Source organism: Rhipicephalus microplus, chromosome 7 (genome assembly GCF_043290135.1).
Source record: "Rhipicephalus microplus isolate Deutch F79 chromosome 7, USDA_Rmic, whole genome shotgun sequence".
In the NCBI taxonomy this organism is placed as follows: domain Eukaryota; kingdom Metazoa; phylum Arthropoda; class Arachnida; order Ixodida; family Ixodidae; genus Rhipicephalus; species Rhipicephalus microplus.
The window spans coordinates 39,646,108-39,658,850 of NC_134706.1; the positions used below are offsets into that span (position 1 = coordinate 39,646,108).

At 45.1% G+C, this 12,743-nt stretch overlaps 1 protein-coding gene across 2 annotated transcripts in view; it reads right to left on the minus strand.

Moving 5' to 3' along the window:
- Positions 1-12,743, minus strand: part of LOC119179386 (uncharacterized) — a 119,514-nt gene that overhangs the window by 18,482 nt on the left and 88,289 nt on the right. Inside the window, exon 1 of one of the 2 annotated variants that reach the window (XM_075869073.1) lies at positions 6,391-6,648. The exons of the other annotated variant lie outside the window; for it this stretch is intronic. Coding sequence (XP_075725188.1) covers positions 6,391-6,473 — 83 coding nt within the window. The 5' untranslated portion in view covers positions 6,474-6,648. Of the gene's footprint in view, positions 1-6,390; positions 6,649-12,743 lie in introns of those variants that run through there. 2 annotated transcript variants of the gene reach the window in all.

Below are 12,743 nucleotides of genomic sequence, written 5' to 3' on the forward strand. Positions count from 1 at the left end.
ACGCTTGCACGCACGCAGCGTGGCACATACAGCGGAACCAAAACCAGTAGCAAGCGCACCAACAGCGTTCCACCTCCCTAGACAAATTAAGAAAGAAAGAAGAATGGGAAATAACGATCGAGTGTCCTGGCGCCACACGCGCCGACGGCGCCGGCCCAGAGTACACACGCGCATGTCCCAGAACAGAAGGGGAGCAAGGGGAGAACACCAGGGACCAGGACAGGTGATGTCGGGGACGGTGCGCAGTCACCTGCTACTTCACTCTCCTCCTCCCCCAACTTCCCTTCTCCGGCGCTGCACTGATCGCGGATGAGGAATAAGAGGAAGAGAGAGAGGAGGCGCGACATCGGTCACTGCTACCGTCACAGCAGCAGCCGCCGTAGGGAACGCCGAGCCATCGATCGAAACGGGAGCCGAGCTCCCGAATCTATGCGGAGCGCGCGCCCTTCGCAAACGCGCGTGCCTCATGGGAGGGTGTAGTCGGGAGCGAGTGCGCAGTGAGAAAGAGGTGGAGGGAAAAGGGGAGGTGGTGCTTCTTGCAGCAGGTGCAGCCGGAATCGGTACTGCGCCCGCCGACTCGACGGTGCTGTGAAACGACACGGTTGACTGGCTTAGCGCTGGATATAGCTAAGCCAAGAACCCCAAAAGCTGGGTTGCGTTACGAAATGGTGACCATATAGAGCTTCTCTTCTCCTAGCATGGTGGTATAAATTAATGAATGATATCCCGTGGATTTGTCGACTAATAGACGTTAGGTGGAAAAAGCGGAGTTGCAAGGCGTGCAAGCCCTCAAACGTGCCAGGTCTGCACAACCACTGCTGATGGCCTTAAAGGGTGCATCGCTGCAAGCTTGGTTTTAATGCGGCAAAGCAAACTTCAACCAAGCGCGCAGGAGAAGCTTGACGGTATGGATCATGGTGGGGCGCGGAGGTAGATGGCAGAATCCGCATCATTTAAAAACGAACCAGTGGTTCCGACAGTTTGAGGATGTTCTTGCTTCATTTGACCGACTTTTTGCACGTCAGTGGTGTTTTCTACTATCTTCGTCTTGATACTTTGGATCCAGGAAGAGTTACTTAAATGATTCAGTAAGCCACGTTATACCAGCTTACCACGGTGAATTCGTTCGAATAGACCACAGTGAAACACGAATGGAACAACGTCCGTTAAACTATTCAGCTATATAAACTCCCTCTAAATCCCTTGCCGAAGTGCCACTGCACCAATGCCAACGCATTTCAGTTTACCAAAACTAGTGCAGAGCGCATTTCTGGTCCACGAACACATCGTGCCACACTTTCCAATGCCTCTCACGTCACATTGATCGGAAATAGCCTAAAAGACTTTTCCATTCATCGCTTTGTGTATTGAAAACTGCGCCACCTGTGACTCACGTTGAGATATGCCAAACTTTTTATTGAAATAGAAATCTTTTTTGATTGAAATCAAAATAAAAACAAAGGAGTTGTTGCTACCTATATGTGGTGACGACTACCCAGTTAATTTTTGATTGATTTGTGGGGTTTAACGTCCCAAAACCACCATATGATTGTGAGAGACGCCGTAGTGGAAGGCTCCGGAAATTTCGACCACCTGGGATTCTTTAACGTGCGCGACTACCCATTTCCACTTGGCTGTCACGATATAAAAAATAAGAAAGTAGAGCGAGCATCGTTCGGCAATGAGAACGATGAAAACTGATACTTAGGTATGGAAAACGCAGGCCACGGTGGTAGCGAGTCTTTCTGTGTTGAAGAAATGAATATCGCCGGCGTAGAATGGAATCTTCTGACAAATATTAGGGTAGTTTCGAGATAGTTGGGAGAGTTCCTCATATTGCAGCCGACATAAGGCAGAATGATGACGATGGCGATTACCGTGCAGCTCCCTCGATCCAATGACTTATTCGCACGCTTCGACGATTCCATCAGGAGCGTTTTTAAGGCCTTGTGATAGGAGTTATAGGTAGTTTACAAAATTAGAATAATCAGTGCACGTTCCGGTCAAAACGTCGCGTTTCGGCTCTTACTGGTTTGGCGTTCTTTCTGACAGGAATGGCGTAGTCTTTGAATTGCTCGCACTTCCACCTGAGCAGCTACTTAGCTTTTCTAACCTAACACATGATACGATCGAAGCGAACGTGAACATCAAATGATTGCTTGGTACAACACTGGTCGTGTTTATACACTGCCATACTGCGCGCGTGTCCTTAAAGCCTACGGGACAGCTTTATGCTCTCCCATAGTATCGTACCTCGTAATCTAAATTGTTAGCAACTTTTTCTAAACACACGTGCTGAACGCTCTTCTTCTGAGATGGTTGAGTCACAAGGGACGGCTCTATGCTCTCCCATAGTAGAGTATCAAGTGCTCTGAACCGTTAACAACTTCCTCTAAGCACGCGACGGAAGCCATCAAAGATCACAGTTCCTAGCGGACTGTAACGCTGCTCCCCTCTTGGCTCACGCCGTAATTTCTTGCAACAGGGCCTCATCAAGTGTGAGGCCCACGAGACGGCTTTGTGCTCTCCCTTGGTAGAGTACTAAGTACTCAAAATCGTGGACCTCGTTTTCTGAACAACGCTGAATAGTTTCTCGCTGATCTAGTTTATTTGTACGCACCACTGCCAAATATTTGGTTGTGGCAGGAATTGTAAATCTGTAGTCAGTTTTCGCACAGACATTTGAAACGCTGCCTAACAGTAAGATATTGCCATAAAAGGGCATTCCTGCATAGAATCGTGAGTGGGTGGAAAATTGTGCTCTAACATGTTTTAAAGAGAACCCCGCGTGACAACATTTAGGGAATGTTGTCGTGCGAGGTTCTTTTAGAGAATGTTGTAATTTGGGGAATGTTGAGCCAACCGGGCATATGCCTGGTTAACCTCCCTGCCTTCTCTCTTGGTGTTCTTCCCCCTCTCTTAGGGCACTAGAAATTAAGTATACTCCCGTGGATAACAACGTGGGGAATTCCCATGATTGTGCAAAAAAGTTTAAAAGAAACAAGACGGTGTTTCTAGAATGCGGCTACACGTGGCTTGGAAATGTTAGCAGATGTTGAAAAATATATCTGATAAAAATGGTAGGTTAACCTAACAGCCTTAACCAATTTTGGCAGCTTGGCGTTCTTTTTATGGTGACGATTCCACGCATTACAGCTGTACTACAATACCAGGAGTTTAAGCGTTATCGCCGTAAACACAGACATGCACTTACGAGTGTGTCTCTGTGTGTCTAATAAACTCACTTTGGAGTCGGACAAACACACATAAGAGCGTTAATAATGTTATGACGGTTGGATTTGAATTCTGTGCTTCTCAGCGCTCAGACGAGATCAACGCTGCAACCACGTAGCCATAGGCACATACCTGTAGCAAACCGGATGTGCGTCTGGTTAACCTCCTTGCCTTTCCTTGCATCTTTATCTCTCTCTGTCTCTCTCGTCATTCGGATTATAAATGTTCTTACGAATATCCCGTCGGCAAGGAAGCGCATTGAAAAGGCTTGGTGCATATTTTCAGTCTGCAGTGGTGGGTGGTACAGTTGTCACGATGCTTGGATGTTCGAATCAAACCTATAACCCGAGGTGCAGGTTAAAGAACCACAGGAAGTATAAGTTTCCGGAGCCCTCTACTAGGGCTTGCCTCGTATGTCGTGGGTTTAGCACGTTAAACTCCTACAGTTAATAATTATTATCTTGTTGGGGGTGCTGAGTACAATGTGTCATTTAGGAGGCCTTGATCCTCAAAAGCTAGATGTAAGAGCGTCGTGACAAAGATTTTTTTACTCGCTCGGCGATGTAAAGCTGAGAAGCGTCTGCTAACGATTGGCCGTATAACACTTCCTGGTGCATGACGCACTGAACCCATGACACGTTGACTGCAGAACGTTCTAGTGTGTACCTGTGTGTGAGCGTTGGGGAGGGGGCTGGCTGCGAAATGAGAGAATGGCCGTGGTTCGACACGAGACGAGTGGGGGGGGGGGGGGAACAGCGTGTGCACACACGCGACGCAGACGGGCGGAACGACGTGCCTGGCGCCAGACGGCGCTGGCGTCATTGTCGTGGTATGAATGGTACGGGTGACGCTTTAACCTTTCTTTCTCACACGCACACACACACACACACACACACACACACACACACAGGTTCATAGAACGAGAGGGAGCAAAATTCGATCCTGGGTCTCAGCTATGAGCGAGTCAGACTCGGAAGTATAATACTGTTGAGAGGAAAAAATATAGAAAAAATTGCAGACAGGGCAAAAGCAGTCCGGAGAAGATAATAGAGTGATTTGGCTTCTATATGCTTCCTATTTGTCTAGAAAGAAAGAAAGAAAGAAAGAAAGAAAGAAAGAAAGAAAGAAAGAAAGAAAGAAAGAAAGAAAGTAAGTAAGAAAGAAAGAAAGAAAGACAGAAAGAAAGAAAGAAAGAAAAAAAGAAAAAGAGAAAGAAAGAAAGAAAGAAAGAAAGAAAGAAAGAAAGAAAGAAAGAAAGAAAGAAAGAAAGAAAGAAAGAAAGAAAGAAAGAAAGAAAGAGGTACAGGAGGAAAGGGAAAGGCAGGGATGTTAATCAGTCTGGAACGACCGGTATGCTACCCTACACTGGGGATAGGGTTGAAAGATATAAAAAGAGAGAGGAGAGCACGCACACACGTTCGGCCCACAAATGCTGATGACTTGGAACATTTTCAAGCGCACTAACTCACGAAAGTCCGAAAAGACGCGGCTTTAGTCCACTGGCGTTCCACTGAATGATTGATGCTTCCTTGACTTCTGAGGAATGATGGCGGTCGTTAGTTATATTTCTACTCGAGCGATTCAAGTACTGGGGTTAAGGCGTCCAGTACTTTCATAGCGCTTCGAGCAGACGGTGTCCCCATGTCCATCAAGATCTCTCGGACGGAATCCAAGAGAGAACGGAGCATAGTTATGACCTTGCCATCTTACTTATGTGTGTCATCAGCGGTGGTTGAAGACCCCTGAGTGGGCGTGGTCTTCTGACGCTCTATGGTTAGCGACCGACTTGGAATAATAGGCTATTCCTCTGTGGAGATATTACTCTCGACCGTCGTCTTTGAATTTTTCAGTCCTGTTGTGACTTCACTTTATGGTGCAGCAGTAGAGGTGTCGCTGTCATTTCGAGCTTGCGCAGTCTTTGAGATCGAACGATATCACCGACGCCACTGCCGATGCCGGACTGTTTCGGCAGCATTCCTGTGGGTCGAATTGTCTCTGCCCATTTGCTTAAGCACCGCGCGCTCCTTCTTAATTCGAGGGCAGTCTTTCGATGAGGCAGTGAGTGAGCCATTGCAGTTACCGCATTTAAGGAATGTGGAGTGTCACGCATCTTCTAAATGGGGTTCTGCGCACCGGGGGCACCGTAGCGACTTCGGGCCCAAGCCCTCGACGCGACCTAGTTCAATGCCCTGGTGGCACTAAAGTGGCTTTTGCACAAAAGGCTGAACAGGATGTCGAAAATGTCTGACTTTGACATGGGATGGTGTGCAATCTATTGATGTTCCTTGCAGAAAAGTTTCCCTTTTTCGTGGAATTTTCACCTGTCATTTTGAGGCAAAAGGAAAAAGGAAATCTTCGTGATATTGCAGAGAATTTCAGGAATGCTTAAATTCTATGATGACCAATAATCAGCGGTCACAATGCGCCATCATCTGCTGTAATCTGTTCTGGTGCATGCACCACGCAAGCATAGCTCATAAGATTTGTTTTTGATATTTAGGTCAAGTGATTTCTAGTTCACTATTTGTGTCAGACTTGAAGCCCGTAATGTGCAGTGTGTACTAAAAGTATATGAATGAATAAAGTCATGCTTTTCTTGTGTGGCAATGGAGGAGTAGTCATGATTTAAAAAGTCGCCAATGCCTCAAACTTGTGTGATTATACTATGCGCGTTCGTGGATGGGCCAGAAATTAGAACTGTTGTGCAGGGAATTATGCCGGGATTTTCGTCAACGTTTGCTGAGAAAAATACCCGAAATAGGGAATCGTCAGGTCTCTGAATGGGAATCATTCGGCGTAGTACGGAACATCACTGGTGGAATCGCCTTTAAATACTGCAGTTTCACACAGCGTGACTTCCCAAGGCGGTGTGCCTAAGTGATGGCAGTACCTTCATTTGCCGGTTTAATGAGGGTAGGCAAGTCAGCGTCCGGAATCTCTGTGTACGTCGTATATCACACCGGCTATGAATGCGTTGTCAATTGGTATAAAAGGGCGCACTTGTAGTATGCCGCCTAGCTCAGTCACTTGTTTGAGTGGTCCAAGCGCATTCACGTGAAATACGTCTATAGCAAGTATATTTCTTTTTGCGTATTTACTCTGCTGTCTTTGATTTCATTCGGCACCACACGTTTAAAAAAAGCGGAGAGTGCTCACCAGTTGAGCAGTCGCAGGTTTCTTGGGGATTCTTCTGGCACGAAGATGAGGACGAGTGACCGGTGTTCATGCATAGACTCCATAGTCGCTGTACTCGCAGAAGTGGGCGAGGCTGCGTTGACGATCTTCCTCTTTGCCGTCTTGCACCGGGCAGAAACGAAACCATCGTCGGATGAGTCGTCTCCCGAAACGGCTGAGTACAGCTCTTTGTCCTCGTTGTCACTGAGTTTGGTTCCTCTCTTCTTCGCGGTGGTCGGCCGAGATAACTGCTGGCCAGGCAGTCCTCCGAAAGGCCCTGCGTCCATGGCCGCAAGACGCGGAGCCGAGGCACCAGAAAAAATTTGAAGGTTTCACCGAAATAATCGGAGAGCTCAGAGAGAAAGAAACGAATGCGATGGGCCTATGAAAGCTATCGAAAGTCGTGTGCCGCAGCTCCAGTACGCGCGGATGGTTTTTCAAACGCCAACACCGATATTGAGCGTACAGCTGTTACTTAGCGCGGGCGCAACCGGTACGAGTACTATAGTTATGACGAAAATGTTTCTAACGTAACAGAAACTTGGAGGGCTCATCATATGGCTGAAAAGGTGGCTGCTCAACAGTGGGGACTCGAGACAAACGCTCGGAGAGTGAAATCCTGGCGCATATGTATGCACTATGTTGTATTTTTGTCCTATTTTTTTCATCTTGTGTCCACTAAATCACTGCCATGTCAAAATCGAGCGCGCAATAATGTGTTAAAAATAGCGTCATGTTGAGGCATCCTCGCTAATGTATGGCTAAACATGATTATTACTTATCTTGCATTGATAATGTATTACCATTTTGTAAAGATATCTGTACGAGTTTTACGTCCCAAAACCACGATATGGTTGCCAGGAATGCCGTAGCGGAGGACTCAGGAAACCATGACCATCTGGTGTTCTTTAGAGTGCCCGTCATTCGGAGTGCGATGGACCTCTAGCACTTCGCCTCCATCGACGTGTGGCCGCCGTGGCCGGGATTCGATCCCACGACCTTCCGAGTCAAGGGTCGAGTACCGTAACCAATAGACAACCATGACGGTTGATTGTTACGTGCAGTTTATTCAAACATATGCAAACCAGTGCGTCATTGACTCAGAACTTTTGTGCGCGTTTGGTGGTTACATGTTTCACCGCCATGTTTGCTTGAAGTAAGCACGTGGTGGATTACAAGTTCGTTTGATTTTTGCACTCACTCTGTAAGACTATTTTTTATTTTTGTTTTAACTGCAAGACAATAAACAATCAGGTATAAAGCAAAGTTCCCATAGATTTGGTTCGGATGAAGCTTCATGTTCACAGTTGATAATCTGCATAAAGTTTATGGCTAGTAGTGATGATTAGTCGTAACAGAGATTGAGCTGGAGCCAAGGTTCCTAATAGTGGAACTGATTTGTTTAGAAGTAGAGTTGGCAACCTTTAACAAGCTCATTAAAGTAAACGCTGGTTTTGAATACATTCTCTATTCAGCGAGACCTTTATTGCCACAAGAATATCTGCATTTTAATAGTGTTCGGCAACATTTCATTTTTTGCTTTTTACGTGACGTGTACGTGTACATTAAAACTCGTGCACGTGTACATTACAAACAATGTCGCCGTATCTTTTTGTCCATATAGTTGACAAAAAATTGTTTCCCACGCACTTGCCAATAGGTGTGGCGCACGTGGGTGTCGTCTACGCGCGCTTCGTGCAGTCACCGTGCAAACAAGGTATCACTATCACTGCATGAAACTTACAAAGCACTGCATATTTATGTATTCCTCGAAAAAAAAGGGGAGATGACCCAGCCTAGCGCTGAGCTCTGTGTGCACCACGTAGGGACAGCGAGGTCGTTACACTTGGCACTGATACTCTCGGCTCGGCACTCAAGCCCTCATCCTCCGGTACAGCGGCGCCCCCTGCTGACGCGCTAATCGTCTAGTCGCCGGACGGGATGCGCAGCACGCCGGCGCTCTCAAGTGCACGGCCAACGCCCACCACTCACGGTCACGCTGGAGAGTAATAACAGCGGGAGTACATGGGGGGACTAAAAGAGGGGTAGTAAAGGTGACAGGCAGAAAAGGAAAATTGGGGAGCAAAAGAGCGGAAGTAAAGCAGGTATGTAGCAGAAAAAAGGGGAGTAAAGTGAAGTGTATAGGCAGGGGAGTAAAATCGGGGATCAAAGCAGGGGGAGTAAAAGGGGAATAAAGAGGGGGAGTGAACTGTGTAGGTAGGAGAGCAGAAAGATCAAAAGAGGGGAGCAAATAAGGTAGGCGGAAGAGAAAGAGAAGAGAAAAGGGGGTAGACAGGAGAGCAAAAAGAGCGAGTAATGGAGGGTAAGGGAAGGAGTGTCAAAGGGCAACCCGCCGCTCCCACACTCGGCGCAAATGACGAGAACACTTCACTTTATTCTCTCCGTTGTTTTCCACCACCCCTGGTTCTTGCCAATTCTTTATTGCTTTGCGGCCTGTTTTACTCTGTATGTATACATTATTCATCGTTTTCACTTTGTCTGGACAACCGCCCGCAAATAGGCGGAAGCTCTTGTGCGGATTGATTTATCTACGTGAGGGGGAACATCGTGCATGACCAATCAGGAACCCGCGGCTCGCGTCCGACCAGAGTGTGGGTGCGAGCACTGTGGGAAAGCATTCCGGATGGTTTCGTGGTGAGAGCAATTAGCAGATGAGGAAAGACGCGATGTGATAAGGATCGTGTCGGCTCGGTGGTAGTCTTTCAGTCGATGTGTGGAGGGTATTTCTTTAAATTGTTCCTATGGCTTGCTATCGGATGGCAGATGTTATATCTTATGACGTTATAATAACAATAATACTGCCAGTCAACTGTAGACCCGTATATGCCGAGTATAATGTGGCCTAAACTACGAACTCGCTGTACAAAAGAAAAAGAGTTCCACTACATTGCCCCATTGAAAAGCGGTACTATTTTTTTCAGAGCCGCGACATAGTTATAGCTTGAGTTAATTCCACCACAACTGTTTAGATCGCTTACATTCTCTAGACGCTGCCACATAAATGTGATGCAAACTGTGTCGTGCAATGCACAAAAAAAAACCTGTGAATAAAAACCAGCTAGATTAACTCCATACACAGTAAAACAAGACGGAAAAGGGATAGCAACCAAAGCTTATATAAATATGGTGTACGTAAAATGCAGATTTGTTTAAACTGGCACACGACGTACTGCCTAAAGATGGAGAAGGAAAGCGATAATTCAAATAAAATTAATGCAGTATGTTGATTGCAGTAAGCGATATTCAAGTACATTCTGGCAGATATGAATCAACGTTGAACAGTGATCCAAACAAAATAAGCTTAACCGATTATTTGACGAAACAATGGCGGAGTCGTTTTTATAAAGAATAAATTTAATAATTACCTATGGTAGCCTGAATCTTTACATTTATAAAACATATTTCTGAGATTGATTTGGCTGCCCATGCACCGGTTTATGGAGACACAATCTATAGAACACCGAATATAACATTACCCTGCAGTGGACAACGCCCACTACAATACGGAGGACTCTACCATGTTCCGCCAATCAACCCGCTCATGCGCTTTCTAGTGCCGCGATATACCTGCGAACTTTTTAATCTCATCGGCCCACCTAGCCTTCTGTCTCCCCTTTGTGCGTTTGTCTTCTCTGGGAATCTGGTAAGTTACTTTTGATGGCATGCGGTGATCCTGCTAATATGTGCTATACGTGCTCGGCCCATGTCCACTTTTTTTTCTTTTCAGCTTCAACTATAACATATTTAACCCCGGTTTGTTCCCTGACCCGCTCTGCTTTCCTCTTGTCTCCTAAGGTTACACCTACCATTTCCTTTCCTTCGCTCGCTGAGTCGTCCTCGATGAAAGCTGAACCCTCTTTGTAAGCCTCCAGGTTTCTGCTCCCGTAGGTAAGTACCGGCAAGATGCAGCTGTTATATACCTTCCCCTTGAACGTTAGTGGCAGGTTACCATTCATGATTTGAGATTGCTTGCCGTATGTTATCCACCCCATCTTTATTCTTCTAATTTTTTTCACTCTCACGGTTCGCTACGTGGTTACTGTCTGTCTTAAGTACACATATTCTTTTAAAACTTCCAACATCTCTCCCTCTATCGCTAAGTGCTGTTTTCTGCCGAGACTGTTGCACAGTACTTCAGTTTTGTGCAGATTAATTTTCAGACCTACTCTATTGCTTTCCGCGTCCAGTTCAGTAATTATGAGCTGCAATTGGCCCCTGAATTACTCATTAAGGCAATGTCATCAGTAAATCGCAGATTACTAAGATCCTCTCCATTAACTCTTATCCCTAACTTTTCCCAATCTAGGGCCCTGAAAACCTCCTGTAAGCACGAGGTGAATATTGTTCGAGAGATCGCGTCTCCCTGCCTCACACACTCCTTTATTGATATGCTGTCGCTTTGTTTATACAGAACAATGGCGACTGTGAATTAACTGTAGATTTCTTCCAGTATGATTATGTAGGGTTCGTCGATGCTCCAATTCCATAGTGTCTGCATTACTGCTGATGTCTCGACTGAGTCAAACGCCTTCTCGTAGTCTATGAAAGCTATGTATAGTGACTGGTTCTATTCCGCGCAGTTCTCTATTACCTGATTGACAGTATGAATATGGTCTATAGCGGAATATCATGTACGAAATCCTTTTTGGTCTTTTGGTTGATTGAACTCTAATGTCGCCTAATTATATTAGCTATTAATTTCGTAAATAGGTGTTAAAAAACGGACTGTAAGCTTATCGACCTGTAATATTTTGAGTGTTTGATGTCTCCTTTTTATGAATTAAAATGATGTTGGCGTTCTTCCAAGATACTGGTGCACTTCCCGTCAAGTTTCATTCACAGTCAAATGCAGCTTGAAAGGACCGCGCCCCCTGCGCTTGGCTGTTCGCCATGGTGGTATGCAATGATTACGATACCATAGGCTAGGCGTCTCAGTATCAGCCGCGGTGGTCTCATTTCGATGTAGGCGAAGGTGTCGGTGTCCTGCGTACCATGCAACATCAGTGCTGACATCAAAAAGAACCACATGGTCGAAATTTTGGAGCCGTCACTATGACGTCCTTCACAATCATATAGTTCTGACACATAAAACACCAGCAATTAATGTATCGCTTAGCAGCCATCGCTTAAATGCATTTTCTGTAGGCTTAGTTATCAATGAAAAAGAATTGTGTTGAAGGAATCAGACGTAATCCTGCTTTTTACATGGTCATTCCATCCCTTTCCCCCGTTGTATATATATATATATATATATATATATATATATATATATATAAGGGAAAGAAGTGTATACCTAAGGGCTCGTTTTTCCGTGTTTTGACACAATATTAATGAGATCGAGCAGGCAGTAATGCCAAGTATTGTACAGGGGAAGTTATTAGAACCAATGGAATGTAAATAGGAAAGAAAGAAAAGTGGGTGAAAAAATAACCAGCCGTGAGCAGGAATATATATATATATATATATATATATATATATATATATATATATATATATATATATATATATATATATATATATATATATATATATATATATATATATATATATATAGGGAGAGTGAGAGAGATAATGACGATTACCACAGCATTTGGAAGCAGTCATCCGTGTCGCGAGATGGCATACAGCCCACCAAATCAACAACCTCAGTGCTCTTACCCGTTGGGGAATCCCCTGTGAACCCGTCCGTTTAGTCAGCAGACAGCAGTGATTCGCCATGCAGACGGGAGAAGCGAAGTTCACGAGAAGCGTGACGTGGCTGTGTTGGCCGGCGGCGCTTAATGATCGCTTGAGTTGCATCGTTTTTATCGCAACAGGAATTTGCGCTCAATGCGAAATGCTTTGCTGGATGGGTTTGTTATTCCCGGGCGTTGTGTATGAATTCAGGTGGTATTATGTGTTATCTATTATATGCACTGCTGAAAGAAAGAAAGAGAAAAAGAAGGAGAAAAAAAGAAAGAATGAATGAAAGAGCGAGAAAAGTAGGAGAAAGAAAGAAAGAAACAAGGAAAGAAAGAAAAAAAGAAACTAGGAAAGAAAGAAAAAAAGAAACAAGGAAAGAAAGAAAAAAGAAACAAGGAAAGAAAGAAAGAAACAAGTAAAGAAAGAAAGAAACAAAGAAAGAAAGAATTTGCTGTGTAGGGCACAACGAGTCACGCATAGACTGGTGATGCGTTTGAGCCGTATATATCGGCAACTGTGCTTGCCCCTGTGGTTGCACTTTTAGATGTACTACTTGCAGATGCTGGACACAGGTACGGCGTCGAATGAAGAGTTTAATTTCGAACTGATGTTTTAGCTGCTGTGTTCTTCAC